At 38.8% G+C, this 17,830-nt stretch overlaps 3 protein-coding genes across 3 annotated transcripts; all 3 read left to right on the top strand.

The window, feature by feature from the left end:
* Window positions 1-215: 215 nt before the first annotated feature.
* LOC135596957 (chaperone protein dnaJ 49-like) lies at window positions 216-4,214 on the top strand. The gene is made up of 3 exons (XM_065089277.1): window positions 216-529; window positions 639-1,750; window positions 3,749-4,214. The coding sequence occupies exon 2, from the start codon at window positions 662-664 to the stop codon at window positions 1,736-1,738; it is 1,077 nt and encodes a 358-aa protein (XP_064945349.1). The 5' UTR covers window positions 216-529; window positions 639-661; the 3' UTR covers window positions 1,739-1,750; window positions 3,749-4,214.
* Window positions 4,215-4,570: 356 nt separating this feature from the next.
* On the top strand, window positions 4,571-6,477 carry LOC135596562 (tryptamine hydroxycinnamoyltransferase 1-like). Its single transcript, XM_065088612.1, has one exon. It carries the CDS (start codon window positions 5,095-5,097, stop codon window positions 6,385-6,387), a length of 1,293 nt encoding a protein of 430 aa, XP_064944684.1. The 5' UTR covers window positions 4,571-5,094; the 3' UTR covers window positions 6,388-6,477.
* Window positions 6,478-6,801: 324 nt separating this feature from the next.
* Window positions 6,802-16,987, top strand: LOC135596956 (protein pleiotropic regulatory locus 1-like). Its single transcript, XM_065089276.1, has 17 exons — window positions 6,802-7,084; window positions 7,240-7,264; window positions 7,554-7,674; window positions 8,468-8,549; window positions 8,657-8,710; window positions 10,228-10,312; window positions 10,510-10,602; window positions 11,932-11,995; window positions 12,101-12,186; window positions 12,281-12,382; window positions 12,527-12,610; window positions 14,540-14,600; window positions 14,674-14,740; window positions 14,830-14,907; window positions 16,236-16,300; window positions 16,463-16,540; window positions 16,657-16,987. The coding sequence occupies exons 1-17, from the start codon at window positions 6,930-6,932 to the stop codon at window positions 16,827-16,829; spliced, it is 1,473 nt and encodes a 490-aa protein (XP_064945348.1). The 5' UTR covers window positions 6,802-6,929; the 3' UTR covers window positions 16,830-16,987.
* Window positions 16,988-17,830: the final 843 nt, after the last annotated feature.

Here is a 17,830-nt window from a genome sequence, read left to right as displayed (position 1 = left end):
ATCCATCATGACGTGTCACGAATCTCGATATTCATCAAAGGCGGCGCAGGCCGCCGATCATACTCACATCGCGTCAGCGCAAACCGATCTAGGTCTGATGTCAATTTCGATATTAATTATATGACTGCGTGCCTGTCCCGAAGCGCCGGTGCCTCGAGTACGGGGAGCATTCTCGCTAGAGACGGGTTTCTACGGTTCATATATAAGACCATCCTTACGTGGCAAATGATGAGGCCCTTTCCACACGCCCCTTACACAAAGCCGTGTGTGGAAACCTCACCCGCCCCTCTCTCGTGCTAAACTTCGTCGCTCCGGTTAGTCATCCCAAACGGACTCCCGATCTGCCGGGGGATCGATTTCTTTCTAGGGCTTTGAGCGGCCGATCCATTCATCCTGTATTGGATTGGATTCCGAGGTTCTCCAATCCCTTATCCTATATCATTGCGACGAATTCAATTCTTGAGGTTATTTGTTTGATTTTGATCTCCTTTGTTCTTGTTCCGAGCCCTCGATTCGGGGATTTTGGGATGTATGTATATTCTTTACTTTGTTTCGTGAGGCCCTTATGAATTTGTGAGTGGAGATTCTGATAGCAATTCAGATTTGGGGATTTTTGTTCTTTGAATATTTGATTGTAGAATACGGAGGGATTTGATGAACTATGGATGGCAACAAGGATGAAGCTGCAAGATGCGTCAAGATAGCTAAGTCCGCTTTAGCATCCGGAGATAAGCAGCGGGCTCTAAAACTCATCAAAATCGCGCGAAGATTGGATCATTCTCTTCCTCTGGATGGTTTGCTTGTTGCTTGCGAGAAGTTAGATGGTTCCGATGCTGTGAACCGCAAGGAAGAGGTAGCAGCAGATCGAGTTCGCGAAGAGCCATCGTGCTCCAAGGCGGCGGAGACTGCAGGTGAAGGACATGACTACACGGAAGATCATGTTAGGCTGATTCGTCAGATCAAAATGACCAAGGATTACTATGCCGTTCTCGGGGTCGAGAAGAATTGCTCGGTCGAGGAAATCAGGAAGGCTTATAGGAAGTTGTCGCTTAAGGTGCATCCTGACAAGAACAAGGCACCGGGAGCGGAGGAGGCCTTCAAGTCCGTTTGCAAGGCGTTCAAGTGTCTGAGTGATGAGCAATTAAGGCGAAATTATGACCAGACTGGTGTGCCCGAAGATTCCGAGTACAACCTGCAAAACGTTAGCATGAGGAGGCGAAGGAGGAGGAGAACCACAAAGAATGACTTCTTGGATGAGGATTTCGACCCGGATGAAATCTTTAGGTCTTTCTTCTTTGGTACTCAAGGCAATGCGTTTCGCACCCAACGAGCTTACAGGGCAAGAGGAATGGGCCAGCATTTCAGGGAACATAATGTTCAAGGAGGAGGTGGAGGGTTTAGTTTCATAGCCTTGTTTCAGATATTGCCAATCTTGCTTTTTTTCCTGTTTTTGTATTTCCCTTTCCCGGAGCCACATTATTCTTTGCAGAAGACTCGTGTATACGAGATTCCTAAGGTTACTGCAAAAGATGGAGTACAGTATTTTGTTAAGTCAGCAGATTTTGAACGAGAGTTTCCTCTAGGAAGTTCTTCAAGAGAGACTCTTGAATACAATGTTTTTAGAGACTATAGAAGCATACTCAGCCGATATTGTCGTATTGAACTGCAAAGACGTCAGTGGTCCAGGAGTTATCCCACACAATACTGTGATAAACTTCGGAATCTTCAAGTTGCTTGATGGTCTAGTGAGGTAAATTGCTTTCTTCATTTTCTCTCTTCTTCATATTTTCTGCCAGTTGGAAACTATTTAATCTTGGTAAACACAAATCATGTGGAAACACTAATTGTGCAAATGTATATGCATGTTTTTTCTTAGCACCATCTTATGGATAATTGTCAATGAGATTTCAAAGTCAACTCAAGAGTGTATTTGTGGTCTCCACTGCTTAAGCTAAGGATAGAGATCTGGAATTTATTCCCTGATTTGATAGTTGGGCACTGACTCAATTCTTCATGTGGTAGTATTGACGCACTAAATCTTGATTTTGATCTTTCAAAACACAAGGTAAAGAGAAGGATGAAAACAATTATAAATAAGTCCTTAGAGATATTCTGCATTCCACCAGTCTATGTAGTACACATATAAGCTTACAACAGTTGAAATGCTCACTTCTGTATTTGTGAAGAAAGTTAGAAATGCTGATGGGTTTGTGCTGTATCCTTGTATATAGGGAAACATTAATGGTTAGTGGTATTTAAGAAAACATCTAGCATGTCGTGGTGCTATTTATAGAAGATATTCCTCTTGACTAATAAGAACTGCTTTGATCTTTGATTTAATTCCATCCATATGAATTTTTGACTTTTGATACCTCTATTTTCTTGAATTTCACTAGACAACATGTGATCATTATTATTTTTCATTTTAGGATTCCATAAAACCATGAGAATTATATTGATCTTACATTACCCTTTTGGACAGGAGTAGCATCTACTTTTAGGGATACTTGTATTGTTGTGAAATCTAGGTGAACAAACAAATATAAAGTGAAAGATATATTTTGGAGATGAATCTTGTTGACCCTACAAATTCTATCCATTGTATATTTATTTTTTGAGAAGCTAATGGTAGAGAGTTTTTGTTAAGTCTTCTGTACAAGTTCAACTGTACAGTTTAGCCCATAAGCCACAAGAAGCTTTAGTTTCCAATCTGAAGGGGATGGTGTATGTTCTCAAGATTGTTCCCATGAAGAGAGTCAAGGCAACATTGTCTTTCTCGTCCCATGTTCTTTCTTGTTCACAAAGAACACCGTAAAAACTACTTTTATCAAATAAAAGTAGAGTGAGAATGAAGCAAATTGAGGCACAGATGCAGAAAACTAAATCCTAGGTATTTGTAGCTTTTGTTTATGATATAATACGGCTGATGTTATAAACTTGCTTTAGGAATTGTATCTGGATTTCATGCTTCAACAGGAACTAAAAAGTTCTTTTTCGATACATCACCCTCAAATGTTCAAAACTCCCAGGAATGGTAGTAACACTCAAATTTTTTATAGAAAGCAGTGCCATGTTCTACCTGTTGCTAGAATAAACCAGTAATGTCATAAATATTTTATATATTCTACTGTTGGCTCTGGTTGTCCATGAAGATCATTGTATATAGTATAATAAAAGGGAAGGAATAATTGGAAACCAATTGAAATGCTTTTGTCTTAAACCTTCTCATTGGGAGCACAATTTTGTTTCATAATTCCAGTGTATCTTATGGAATTTCTAGGAACATTAATCTGCTACTGATGTTGGCTGGTGGAAGTTAGAAGAACATGCTGAAGTAGTGTGTTCTGATTCGTCATGCATATTTATTTTCTTATTGATGCGTTTAAGTTCGCAAAAGGCAAAATATATTGTTCCATGCTCCCATGCACATGATGTATCTTGCTTTTTAATGCATGCTCATACATAAGAGATTTATCTAATGCTATCTTGGGTTACTGATCCCATTTCATCGAATGTTCATTTTCATACGTTGCCTGTAAATGCTTGAAGCAGCTGAAGTGTTGCTATCAGCATGAAATATAAAGTTTTTGATACAGGATGCTGTTATCAGCATGACATATTAAGCTTTTAAATGCATGCTTAGACAGTATGCTTTGTCTTTATTTTCAATCCATTTGAACATCTCAAATGTTTTTTTCCCCTTAATCAGGACATAAATCATCTAAGCGGCTTCTTGGTGACTCTGCAGGGTTCATGGAGGTTTCTTCAAGTTGGTAATGAAGAATTCTATTAACAATCTGAGTTGCCATATAAATCAAAGAGGATGTTACTTGCACAATATAAGAGAGAGATAGGTTGATCATTCACGAAGGAACATGACTTGGTGCTGATAGGTCTGGTGGTTGATAGACCTATATTTGTAAGACTGGCATTGAAAGCAAGCAAATCAGGGAAAACGATACTCGTGTGACAAGTTACGTATAACTATAGATGATATCCTTGTCTTTGATAATTTCGAATTGTGTGCCTTACGATTTTATCTCTGCAAAGAAGTAAAAGGGAGAATGTCAACCGGCAGGCTTCAGCTAGTGATCAATTTGATGATCGGTTGCGTGCAATTTGAGCATCATTTCTTGTTTAAAGTACACGTGATAACTCGCTGCAATTTATCTTTGTCTAGTGCTTTGTTATGGGTTTTACCATCTTTTTCTGCAGGTGAATACTATAGTTCAATTGCTACACCCACTATGTGATCGTGTGGTCGTCAATGTGGATACTGATAGGGAAACCTCATCCTGTTAAATTTCCAGCTCATAATTTGTAATTTTCTGGAAGTGCTGATGATCAATTGACATCCGGATTGTCTGCTTACACCGTCATTGATTAATTTCTGAAAGCTGTTTTTGCATAATATATCAAAAGGTATGAAACTTTTCTTATGCACAATTTGGCATTCATTTTCCCTCCTAAACATCTACTATTGTCTACTAACCTGGATCATATGCATCAATTCATCATTTTCTCCCTCTGTCGAGGATCAGTTCTTCATTATACCGGAGAGTTGCAGCCATGACGCCGTGCTGACATCAATAATTGAACTCGACGTTCCCTCCTCATCGACAGGCACCAAAAATCGACGGCGCAGATTAGAGATCGCGTCACCGGCAAGTCGCCAGGGTTGACAAGAACCGTCTTGAAAGTGTCGTAACAAGTCAACAGCCAAAATAAGTAAAATCGCCGACGTGTAACCGCAAGCTTCGTCCTCTTTCGTTTGCACAACGTCATCCCCCATCACCCTCGTCCATTGCTGACTAGGAAACCTCCAAACAGGTATTGAAACATCTCTTCCTCAGAAATGTCAATCGTCAATCCACAAATCCAGGTGTCTCCTTTCAGACGAAACACATCGAGCGCAACCGCCCATGCAGCCACTCCTCATAGCTGTTAATTCGAGAAGAGGATACACTTCCAAAGCAAAACCTACTGCATCCTCTTGGACTCTTTCATGACTCAATCGTGTCACTCGCACGCATCAACCTTCTCAATACAAGTATTACAAACTCTCGACAGCAAGCTCAGGAGCAGTGAAACCATATGGAGGTCCAAGTTCAAAGATCCACCATCTTAGCTCCTCATGCCCATCCCCTCAAGGAAGTTCCACTCACCATATTCGATCTCTTCGCCTCCAACATCAACATCGCGGTGCTCTTCGCCTTCACCGCGCCGACCCCCTGCAACACCGAGATCATCGAGGGCTTGTCGAAGACATTGGTGCACTTCCCCCTGCTCACGGCTCAGCTCGATTACAGCCTTCTCCGACGTCGCCCCTGCCTTGTAGTCGGAGGCAAAGGCGGCGGTGCACTGGTGGTGGAAGCAACGGTGGACGCGGACCTGTCGGACTTCCTGCCGCTCGAACCCTCGGCGGACTTCCATCTGCTGCACCCTCCGACGGAAGAAACCCACCACTTGTTCCAAGTCCAACTCAACCGGTTCAAGTGCGGCGGCCTCGTGGTGGCCACGATCACTCACCACAGGGTGGCCGATGGCCAGTCCATGAGCACCTTCTTCGTTGCATGGGGAGAGACGATACGTGGCACGCCCATCACCTCACTTCCTGTGTACGATCAATCATGGATCAAGCCGCGATCCCCACCGAAGTGCGAGTTCCAGCACTGGGATCTCGAGTTCGTGCGCGTTCCACCTTATCGTAATGGTTCAACTTCGAATCAGAAGGACGAGGATCCCAGCAAAATCACAAACATATTGCTGCGCTACTCATCCGAGTTCATAACCACTAAGCTGAAGCCCAAGACGAAAGGGAAGTACACGACCTTTGAGACTGTGTTAGCCCACCTTTGGAGGAAGATAACCATGGCTCGTGGCCTCGATGACCGGAGGCATACCATGATCCGTGTTACGGTGAACGGCCGACCACGAATGAGACCTCCGGTTCCAAATGAGTTTGTTGGCAATCTGGTCTTGAACGCGTATCCCGAGTCGAACGTGAAGCTACTCCTCCAAGGAGGCGTAGAGCGGGCTGCCAAGATCATCCATGACGCCATTCGCAGGATCGACGAGAGCTATTTCCAGTCGATTATAGATTTCGGGGCGATGCACGGAGAGGATGACCTCGTGCCCGTTTATGATACAGATGGAGACGTGTTATCGCCCAACCTGGAGGTGGATAGCTGGCTAAGGTTTCGTTTCCAGGAGGTGGACTTCGGTGGCGGAGGGAAGTTGTGTGCTTTCCTTCCGACTTGGGTGCCTTTCGAGGGTTTGGTCATCTTCGTCCCGGGTTTGGAGCAGGATGGGGGTTTAAATGTTGTTGTCGCGTTGTTTGAAGAGCATGCTGAGAAGCTGAGGCAGATCTCTCACTGCTTAATGTGACGCCGCTAAAGCCCGAGGTTTGCCTGCATGCCTAGCGATGATGGCGGTTTTGTTGCAGGTGGTATCGTCGTATGATGAGTTGAATGACTGTAATAAGTGAATCATCTACCTCGCGTTACCTACGTATGTGGTTGAGCCAAACCCTAATAATTCTGTCTTTTTTGCTGTGTGACCTGTCTCTCACTAAATTAATATCTTTGCGGCAAGCTGCTAAAGTTAATTGGATCGAACTTTTATGATCCAAAGTCCGTTTGACTTCATCCGAACCCGCTAACTTCGTTTCAACTTTCGCGTTCATAAGTGGATACGGATCTTCTCGATGGTAGACCCCTGGTAAAGTCGGGTCGGGCTTAATTTTGCACGAATCCTTACCCGAATCCAAAAAGTATATACAAGACGATGCCGGCGCAAGGATTCGGCACCAGAGAGGAGAGAAGAACGGCGAACGACGAACGAAACATCGGGAAGAAGAAGGTTGCGAAGGAAGAGGGGGCGGGAGTTAACGAGCGAGCAAGGGCGTGAGGAAGTTGGGTGATCGGTCGATGCCCGGTGCCATGGCGGCTCCGCATCCCGCAGCCGCAATGGAGCTCCCGGTGGAGCCGCAGTCGCTCAAGAAGCTTAGTCTCAAGTCCCTCAAGCGCGCCCTCGACCTCTTCTCGCCGATCCACGGCCATTGCTCCCCTCCTGATCCCCAGAGGTCGGTGCCCCCTTTTAAACCCTAACCCTAAACCTAACCCTCCCCCTCTCTTCGCTTCTCATTCAATTTTGTCCCTTCGCTAAATCTTCTCTTTTTGGCTTGACTTGTGTGTTCTCTTTCTGGTGTTTTTTCTTCTTTGCCCCTTCTCTTCGCAGCAAGCGGATTCGTATCAGCTACAAGGTTGGTGACATTATCTCGATTTCTGTTGTTTCTCACGACTTCTTTCTCGGTTTACCGAAAAGAAAAAGAATTTCATATGGATATGAAAGTTGCAATTGGGGGTCGTACCTTCGTTTTTTTCTTCTGCATGTTGCGACCTCTCTGTTCATGGTTTTCGTCCAGTTATTCTATTATAATGCAAACAAGGGGGAGGTTGCCATAGTTTGGTGATACAAGGAAGGGGAAAAAAAAAGAGTCTTGCGAGAAGTTCTAACTTCGTGCATTTGCTTGATGACTTTGAATCTTGGAGGTGCAAGCTGAATATGGTTCAGTAACAAACTTGGCTGGTCAGCAAGCTGGTGAGCAAAACGTTATTGGTGAGCAGGGAAAAGGAGATCAAACTTCAACATCTATGGCATTGGCTCTCCCAGGTATGCCTTTAAATATATTTGTTTTCAGCTACAATATGTGCATTCCATCATCTGAATATCGTCTTATTCTATTTTCTCACTCAGCTCCTGTACTTCATAAGATGGAAATTGTTAATTTTTCAACGCTAAAAAGTTGTATAATTTGTATGCACATATTTGTTGAATCAGATGCAAAACTGTAATGTGTTTTAATATTCACCTGTTTATTGGTTTGAACATAATTTAATACTGACCATTGGGTCTACCAATTTGTAGTTTTCCTTGTTTATAGCTTCAGTCTAATGTAACATTGACAACTGGATCAATCAACTTATTGACCTTTTTTAATCAGCCAAAACTAGAAACATGTGCTTCAGTGGGAATTATTTTATTGTTTTTCAAGAGAAAGCAGTTTGTGGAGATGGAGTTTGTCTGTTTTCTTTTAGTTGCATATTTCACTTAATGTTGATGTTGATACTCCTCGAAATTAGCAATCTAAATGATCACTGTCTAGTCCACTGCTGAGATGGGTCTAATTATTGACATGTTAACTATACATTTAAGTTATAAATGTTATTTTAACTGCAGTATCCTGCTCTAATTAATTTATAGTTGGAAAATTATACTCTTCTATTTCTCTGATTGTTGCATTTAACTTAGTAAATTCCTGTTGGGTTTTAAATGTTTATCTAAACTTTGGTTCTGTTGTAAGTCTTTACCATGCAATTAATTTGTAGAAAGAAATTTAGAATACCACTATACTAGAATATTTGTCTTAGCCTGCTTTTTGAATATCGTTTGATTTTTTTTGCAGGAAGTCAAGAAGCCAAGGCTTCTCAAAATGATGGGAACCAAAATGCAATTATTCCTGCACCTACCATGCTCCCAAAGGGACCGTATGTCTGCTGTTTTTACATGTCACCTTTGTGAATTGATTTCAGTTTCTGCAGATATTTCAGTGATTAGCTTAAGTACACCTGGTATATGTTTTCTCTTTCTACAGTGAGATTGGTCCTGCAAGCAGAAATACAGGGCCTGTAGTTTCAGTTACCGACAGGTGAGACTCTAATTCCTTTTATATGGTCTATCTTTATTTTATTTATATGTTCATTTTTGTTTGTTTGGTTGCTATTATGTTTGCCTGTAATAATTTTCTATTGTTCTTGTTTTGGATATGATTTACAAGAATTTGCTTTTGTATCTTTAAACTTCTATAAATTAGTCACATATATATTCTTTTATATGCAATAGAGATGCAATGATGGTGCTTGCTAGATTACCTTTCACTTGCTTTTTCCATATGATGTGACTTGACATAAGTGGCACTCATAGGTCTAGTGAAGAATAACTCTCTTGTATGATTGCCGGCAGGCGGTAGTCATATGATGCTTAACAAGGCCTACATTACCAAAAAGAATTGGCAATGTGGCATTGCAGCCAATTAAATGAATCTTGTATCAGGCTTTTTCCTTCATCCAGCCAGGCACCATTGTGTCAATAATCAATTATCCAAAAATCGAATGCAGATTGGGTCTCCAACAAATGCCAAAATGAAAGAGCATGAGAGCACTCAGAGACTGTGTTTAATGGAGTCAGTATACAAATTGCGGACAGGATAGGAATCAATTTTCCTGTGAAGACTAGATGCAGTTATTATGACATCACTAAACGTGCCATGTTGAAGTGAACAATGCTCAATAACTTAACTACTGTAACAAAATAACCTGTACCTTTTGACTTGTTGAACTCGGCTGTTTAGATTAACCTTAATTTAAAATTTATCAAACAAGACCGCACATAAAGTATTCTTAAAGAGATCAACTTAATTGTATGGTTTTCTGTTAGTCGTGGTTGGAACTGAATGTTGGATTGAATTAGTCAATCTTATTGCATCTACTGGCTCGTCATACTAGTTCAATCAGGACGACAAAACAGAAAGAACAGGTTGATGAATCTATGTTTAAAATGTCAAGGAAATACTTTTTTTCTAGTCTCATTAGGAACCTGAAAACGAAGCAGTAACTACCAGAGAGTCTCCCAAATTTTGAATATATCCCATCAGGGTTTTTTTTTTATCAAGATAGAAAAAAATGCACATTTGATTCAATCTCAGTACGACTCCGTTGAGGAGGCTCATTTAGGATCTAGGGCTCAATCTGGACAAATTGATTGAATCTTGGATCTTTTCTATATTAATCAATTTGTGGCATAATCCATACTCTTAGTCTTAGGCACACTAAGGTTAATTTTGCTCCCAGTAGATGTTATAGTTTGGATTTCGACATCCTATACTACGATTTTGCCTTGAATCTTCACAAATAGAAAGGTATTAATTGCCAATCCTTTGGATGCACATGTTTGACTCTGTTATCAGCGAGTGGGCTGCCTGCCTGCTAGCTTTAGTTCATATAATGCTACATTGAGTATTCAATAGGAGATCTTTTTTGGCTAAATTATGCAGTTTTAAGGATTACTGGCTCATGCAGGTTAAAACTTTCTGTCTCTCCTTTTCTGAGTGTGGTATAAATACTTTTGTGTGACTTTTTTGCTACTTGTACTGCCTGTTTGTTTCAGATATCAGTCTACATCTGCACTTATGGAAAGAATTCCAAGTAGGTGGCCTCGTCCCATATGGCATCCTCCTTGGAGGAATTATAGGGTATATTCTCTGTCTCCTATTTCTCATCTCTGTCGAATATGACCATCATCTGCTTGGTATCTTCCTAGAGACGAGCCTGTTTTACAGAACAAGTATGCTATCTGTATGGTTTGCTGCATCAGAATCCATAACTTGTTAGTTGATTTTATTTGACATCTCATTCGCTGTTGATCAAAATTGTTTGCCAATTGATTCAGGTTATCAGTGGCCACTTGGGATGGGTTCGATCCATTGCATTTGATCCAAGCAACACATGGTTCTGTACTGGTTCAGCAGACAGGACGATAAAGGTTCCCTCTATCTGTCATTCTTTTCAGCTGGCATTGTGAACGATATGTTATTATTAGCTTCTGTTGCCAAAGATGGTGGCCATGCAGAAGGTGTAGGCCCTTCTAAAATGATCAAATCCAAATTTTAAACGTAGTCCTATTTTACTTAGGTTAGCTTTCTGTGGAAATGGGATCAGATTGAATTAAATTTGTTTTTATCAGTTTTGGTAGTTCAAAGTAAGTTTGTGTTTTATCTGCCTGGAATAGAGCTTGAATTGTAGTCAAATCTGTCGAATAAGTGGCTTTGAGCTGGTTTTATGAATTACAACCTACTACAATTAGTTGTGTAGTCTGCTATTTATGGAGTTCACTTAGCTTCCGAGTGAACTTAGAGGACTTGTGGAAGAATCCTTTTTCTCTTAAGAATTCATATTCCAACAAAATCCTACCTATGAAGTCCTCTAGCATTCCAAATCCGAGTCCAAACTTCTGATTCCATGATATATAAAAGAAGAATAAAGCATCAATATGGCTTGAGATCAGATTCTAGAGACTAGAATTATCTAGAATGACTAAAAATTAATTAGACGGATACATCAAAAAATACTCAGTAGTATAAAAGTACAATATGAACTTGGATTTTGACTCAAATAAGCCTAACCTAGACATTGGCAAGAAGTCGAGAACCCTGTGCAACTTGTCTTATATCAAGATATGTACAATGTTGAAACTTTATGAATTCCATAAGACTCAGACATGGCCAACTCTGCAAGTGTTTTCTTGTACATATGCTTAAAGTACTCATGATAGCTGGAATATAATCTTCAACCTTTCAACTTCAATAATTTTTTTAAAATTTTAAAGGAAATGGGTATGTTTGTTAGTTTCTGCCTGGTTTTGTTGTGCATTTGGAATTTGTTGAGTGGTTGTTCGTCCTTCATGAATTAAATTATTCAAACTGTAAGCTACACTCGTTAAGATGAATTTTCCTTGAATTGCAAAAATGAGTTAGGATCAGTATGTTTATGTTACTGGATTTCTGCTAAAACTTGCCAACTTGAATGTGCCTTTGAGCACTTTCTTTGTAAATATTCTTTTTGGTTGCTGTTTTAGCATGATGTATACAGAAAGGTTATGAAGGTATAACATGATAAGAATGTATAATGGTATCCACCAAGTTGGCAAATAGGAGCATATATCTGTTTTGTTACTCTTCATGTATTTTTATTATTCTTGTAATTTTATTAATCATCACTCACTATGGTTGTCGAAAAGGAGTGAGCATCATTTTGTATATTATTAGCAGACTAGGTCCTTGAGATCTGATGTGTTTGCCTATTTTTTTTAAAGATATGGGATGTTGCATCTGGAAGATTGAAGCTAACACTGACAGGACATATTGAACAAATACGTGGTTAGTTGATTTGACAGATCTGTGGTTCCTCTTCTGTTCCCAATTTTCTTTTATAATGTTTCTGTAAGTTATGTAGTATTCATATAAATGCCCTTGAATGACTAGGACTTGCCGTCAGTCAAAGACACACTTATTTGTTCTCTGCTGGTGATGATAAACAAGTTAAATGTTGGGACCTTGAACAAAATAAGGTTCATTTTCTGTAAACTCTTGTTATTTAAAGTTTTAACCATTTGGAACTCTCTAACATGCTAGTTGGACTTTTATCTTCTTAATCATCTCAAGGTTATTAGGTCTTATCATGGACATTTGAGTGGTGTATATTGCTTATCTCTTCACCCAACCATTGATGTTTTACTAACAGGTGGTCGAGATTCTGTTTGTCGGGTATGACACTCATTTTGTAGCATATGTTTATGTAAATTGTAAAGTTTACTTGACGTCCCTTGAAAAAATTGAAATTCAGTGACATCTTCTTGTTAGATTGGTTTAATCTAACTATATTTTTTATTTGTCTTGTTTTTGACCTAGGTCTGGGACATTCGTACAAAGGCAATGGTTATGGCTCTCTCCGGCCATGAGAACACTGTTTGTTCAGTTTTTGCTCGACCAACGGTATGAAAATCTACTTTTACTCTGGAAGACGTGACAACGGACAGAATTTGTGAACCATGTTTGTTATTCAAGATATTTGCTCATGCAGTCTTACCCTAGAGACAATCTAGTATCATAACATTGTGCAGTTTTGCTTTGCGAGTCTTAGAAGGTTTGCTAAGTGAGAAACCTTGTCTAGTATTATGTCATTGTGCAGTTTTGCTTAGTGAGTCTTAGAAAGAAGTTTTGCTTAGTGAGAAACCTTTTTACCATTTTCTGTTTTCTTTTTTTTTAGTGCCATTGCACACCTCGACCTAAGTTGCTTGAAGTTGTATAGAAAATTATTTCCTCTTCTCAAGTGTGGATTTTGCAATTTATTTGTAATCTGGTAATGTGACTCTATCTGATAATAAGCTCATGTCTTTCAATGAGTCTATGTTTGTTTGAATCTAATTTTCAAATTTTGAATCCTCGTATGGAAAAGTAAGGCTGAGATGGAGACAAATGAACATAGTATCAATTAATTTAGATATTTGATCTGTTGGAAATTATACTTGCTGGATTTGCAAGACCAAATTGATTTAAACTTTGAGGAGCATGAGGAAATTATAACTATTTATTATACTTAAACTGGGGTAGTCCTAACTAACCAAACTTATGGTTTGACAGGGATGCAATTCATATTTGTAGCATTTGGGCTATAGTTATATTGTTCATTGAATGTTTTGGATGCAGTGTGTTTGATTACAACAGATGCTATTTTGCTTGGTTCATGATACATGGGAAGTCAGGATTAGTTGGGTTGTTATTTTGGATTGTAGTACATACATATTGAGCCATTTACTTTGATTTCTAAAATATTTTTTAATCTTGATAAGTAAAAACAACAAGACGAGCAATGGTAGTAGAAAATCTGAAAGCTATTAATTCACTGATTTTTTTTTCTTTTCTTGTTTTGAGCATTTCTTAATGGATTCTGGTGTGGGAATATGGATTTTATTTTGTCATAATTATACCAGTAAAAGTAAATGGCATTGAATGAGACTCGATTCACAATTACAGCCATTTATATTAGTACCAATGTGAATCAGGATGAGAATCCTGGATTGCAATTCTAAGGCGGGTAGATGGATTCAAGTTCCTATGATTTGGTCTCTTGTCCGTGGTAACTAGAGGTGTAATGTGGCCATGCTGGGTGAGTTGGGCGCCCGCCATGGTGTGCACAAGTTATTGGGCTTGCTAGCGTGACTTAGATATTGTTCTTGATTGAGTTGGCATGACTTAGAATTGCTGGTAAGTGGCTTAGCGTAGTCAATGGCTTGCGCTGTTGTCTTAAGTTGCCCAACTATCTTTTCTTTTTTAAACTTGGGATATATTTTGGAAATACTTTTTGTTTTAAATTATGTAATGTACATATAAAATATGTGCTTTTACTAGTCAGAGCTATTAAAAATTGGGGAAGTTCATTTTCCACGGCAATAGTTAATTTTAGTTGATTCCCATCTATATACACACTCTTAGTGTCATGCTGGTGACAGTTTGAACGATCTAGTTGGTTCAATCGTCACATTTATCTTGTTTTACAAATCTTTAGATGGCTCAGATCTAGTTGTTTCATTCATCACTCTGGGACATCTTTGGATTCAACATCCTGATGTATAGTTAGCAGAAGTGGATGCAAAGATTGGCTAGAATTGAACTCAGTACCAAAGTTATATTTTTATATTCAGAAACTTCTGATTTTATGTTCTGGTCCAACTTACTTTCAGTGCCCCATTAGCAAGGTTCTTTGATTCTGTTTGAGTATTTTTCATGGTTCTGCTGCATATGCTAATATTCAAGGAGAAATACAGACAGTTCTGAATCTCTTAACCATTGTTTCACATTATACTGCCTGGCCATCTTTTCTCACATTACTACAGCAGCAACTTGTTTCTTTCCTTTTTGCAGGATCCACAAGTGGTAACTGGCTCCCATGACAGTACTATTAAGTTTTGGGATCTTGTAGCTGGTAATGTTCTGCTTTCGATATCCATAAGTTTGCTATTGTTCTTCAAATAAATGAAGAGACATTTCATTTGCAGGAAAGACAATGGCAACACTTACCCATCATAAGAAATCTGTTCGGGCTATGGCATTGCATCCAAAAGAGTATTTCTTCATAACCCATGGCTTGGTAACGATGTCTTATTCTTTATTATCAAATTGTCCATGGAGCTATTTAATTTCTGTTCTTGTAGGAGAGCATTTGCATCTGCATCAGCAGACAATATAAAGAAGTTTAACCTTCCAAAAGGAGAATTTCTTCACAACATGTTGTGAGTATTTGTTCTTACATAATTTTAAATGGAAGTCTATAAGCGCATCATGGTTGGAAAGAAAGTCACCAATCAATTTATGTGCTATTTTTGTTATGAGCTGTGCTTTCACTTGCAGATGACCATGAGCACATGTCAAGTTTCATTTATCTGTTACCATGTATTCTTCTCTTGTTGTTCTGATCTTGATGCAAGAGTATTGCTCTTTGGTATTTACTTGTATTTTTATTTTAGACATCTGGGTCGAGTAAAATATGCTTTCTACGTTTTTGTGTTGGTCGCTAAAAAATGACTTAAATTCAGAGATTTCACAATTTGGAAAACCTTTTTATTTTATATGCATAAAGTTCAAGACAAAAATATGTTGAATACTTTGATACATTATTGTAGCTTTAAATATTTAATTCTACATGCTTGTAGTTAAAATTTTGAGGATAACAAAAAAAGAAACGGAGGATAAGAAGATGCATATGAATAGACTTGATATCTAATGTAAGCTTTGGAGGCATACCTCAGAATTATCTAGTTGAGCTGAGTTGAGGCACATTTTCGTGTAGTTTGTCAATCTATGGATTGGAACAGTGAAGCAATTATGTAAATTTGAAATATGATGAAGTAGACAGCTTGATCATAATAGAATTGTTTCAAAGATTTGAAAGCATATGAATTGTTCCTATGGATAAAGTTGAATTCATAGGGTTTTTCGTCCTTAGTAGATATGATTGATCATCTTACTGGTGATGCATACCCTTGAAAATTGCATTATGTTTGAGGTTGCAGTTTTCAATTGGTAAATATGGTAGATTGTGTATTTTGTATCTAAGTCTACTGAGTAAGTTTGTGAGTACTCAGTGAATCGTTGTGGAGTAGTGGAGTTATAGTGTTGTTTTCTTCATTGTCCTTAGTTCGACATATTTCAATTTATCATGGACAATGGTTCTGATATCCTTTAGAATCACATGAGCAGTCATTGAACTTACATTTCAAAGGACATGGGGGAGGAAGACAATCTGGTGGTCGAATGAATAACCGGATTATAAGCTAACACATGATTTTTAATTGGCTTGATGTTAGTTATTGGAGAATCGCAAGTTCCAACTGACAGTTGCAGTATTATGAATTTGCTTCAGAGCTTGTGGATTATTCACTACTCCCGTATTTTCATCACAGAATGATCGAGGGCAATTTGTGGCTTGATATGAGTAGTTCAGTTTGTCTTGCAATTGTAATTGTGGATTGTTTGCGTAGATTTCACTCTTTGTAAAATTGTCAATAATAATATTGTGAAACAGACTCTGAAATGCTACTTGTGATATTTTGTTGTCCAGGTTGCAGCAGAAAACAATAATAAACTCAATGGCAGTTAACGAAGATGGTGTATTGGCCACTGCTGGTATGTTGTAAACCAACTTGTGGTATCAGTGATCGCATGCCATCAGATAGCATAATGTTTCATATTTACATTAGTTGTGCATCATAATATTCTGCTTCTACATGGTCGAAAAATCCTTATGTAGCCAATTATTGGGAGTGACAATGTGCAAGTTTTGTGAAGGTGACAATGGAAGCCTTTGGTTTTGGGATTGGAAGAGCGGGTACAACTTCCAGCAAGCCCAGACAATTGTCCAGCCTGGTTAGTGTTATCCAGTACTTTCACTTGTGTATCCTTGTTTATCTCTCTGGCTATGCCTGCAATGGTATGTTGATTTTCCCGAATTCCTTTTTGTAATTTTATACAATTTTTTTCAGGGTCCCTGGACAGCGAAGCATGCATCTATGCTCTTTCGTATGATATAAGCGGCTCAAGACTTGTTACTTGTGAAGCAGACAAAACTATCAAGATGTGGAAAGAAGATCCAAGTGCGACTCCGGAAACCCATCCGCTGAACTTCAAGCCACCAAAAGAATTCCGCAGATACTAATTTCATCTAAGATGGTTTTCAGTTATTCTTCAGAATGTCCTGGCACTTCTGAATATGTTTACAGGGATTCGGAACAGGCAAAACGAGTTTAAGCAGTTATACACTGTTCAAAGATCTTTTATCAGCTATATTCGACATCCTTTTTATTGTTTTGACAAGTTTGATGCTGGTAGGATTCCTATATACATATAGATAGGGAAGTGATTCCTGTATACGTTTAGACAGGGAAGCTAACTATTATGCTCATCGGTTAGCTACCTTTAGACAGAGAGGATTAGTTAAACAACTGAGATAATCTAGTTTTTCTTCTTATTTAGAAAAAAAAAGTCTTTTTATGCCTAAGAAAATTGAGTATTTTTATATTTGTTGATAAACTTTTGTGTCGATAATGATAATTATTATTTGCATGCCCATATGTAAGATCGAAAGTCATTAGATTTGAAAGAAAGTTTTCCCTGACGATGAAGGCCCTTAAATCGTATAGGGTTGTACAGAACAATGTAATATACGAGATGCTCAAAAAAGGAATGTCTTATGGATTAATCTAACAAAGTCAACGTACCCTTAATAGAAAGGACAATGTCGACAACTAGTGAGATTTGGCCTCGAGATTCTAAGCTGTCTCTGACACTCTAATTTATATAACTGATCTTAATGCAATAAGAAATGAAGATATGGGTAAATGCTCAAATGGAGATGCAGTTCAAGAGCACCTTTCAAAGTCCATCACAATGTGTGAGAGGACAAAGGCAGCAGGCAATGCTTTTGCCTATCAAATATTAGTAGTAAACGTTGGCTGTGGCCTATCCAACACAAACATCTTAACTAACACTGTTGCATTAGAAATCGGTGTGCCAATAAATCTTTTTTTTTTAGTGTTTATTTGTTTGACTCAATCAAGAATGGTCATTTTCAAGTTGCTGAGCAAATATTTAAATGTGGGGAAGTTGGCTGAGTGACATGCAACCCATTGGATGGTGAAGCAGCAGTGTGTGTCTAAA

Source organism: Musa acuminata, chromosome BXJ1-11 (assembly GCF_036884655.1).
Source record: "Musa acuminata AAA Group cultivar baxijiao chromosome BXJ1-11, Cavendish_Baxijiao_AAA, whole genome shotgun sequence".
NCBI classification, from domain to species: domain Eukaryota; kingdom Viridiplantae; phylum Streptophyta; class Magnoliopsida; order Zingiberales; family Musaceae; genus Musa; species Musa acuminata.
Note: the sequence above shows the minus strand (reverse complement) of the source record. Positions and strands in the feature narration are given on the sequence as shown.

Coding starts and splice junctions, on each gene's coding strand:
- LOC135596957 (XM_065089277.1), top strand. CDS start 662: ATGGATGGCAACAAGGATGAAGCTGCAAGATGCGTCAAGATAGCTAAG.
- LOC135596562 (XM_065088612.1), top strand. CDS start 5,095: ATGGAGGTCCAAGTTCAAAGATCCACCATCTTAGCTCCTCATGCCCAT.
- LOC135596956 (XM_065089276.1), top strand. CDS start 6,930: ATGCCCGGTGCCATGGCGGCTCCGCATCCCGCAGCCGCAATGGAGCTC. Junction 12,187..12,280: donor GGGACCTTGAACAAAATAAG/GTTCATTTTCTG, acceptor AATCATCTCAAG/GTTATTAGGTCTTATCATGG. Junction 12,611..14,539: donor CAGTTTTTGCTCGACCAACG/GTATGAAAATCT, acceptor TCCTTTTTGCAG/GATCCACAAGTGGTAACTGG.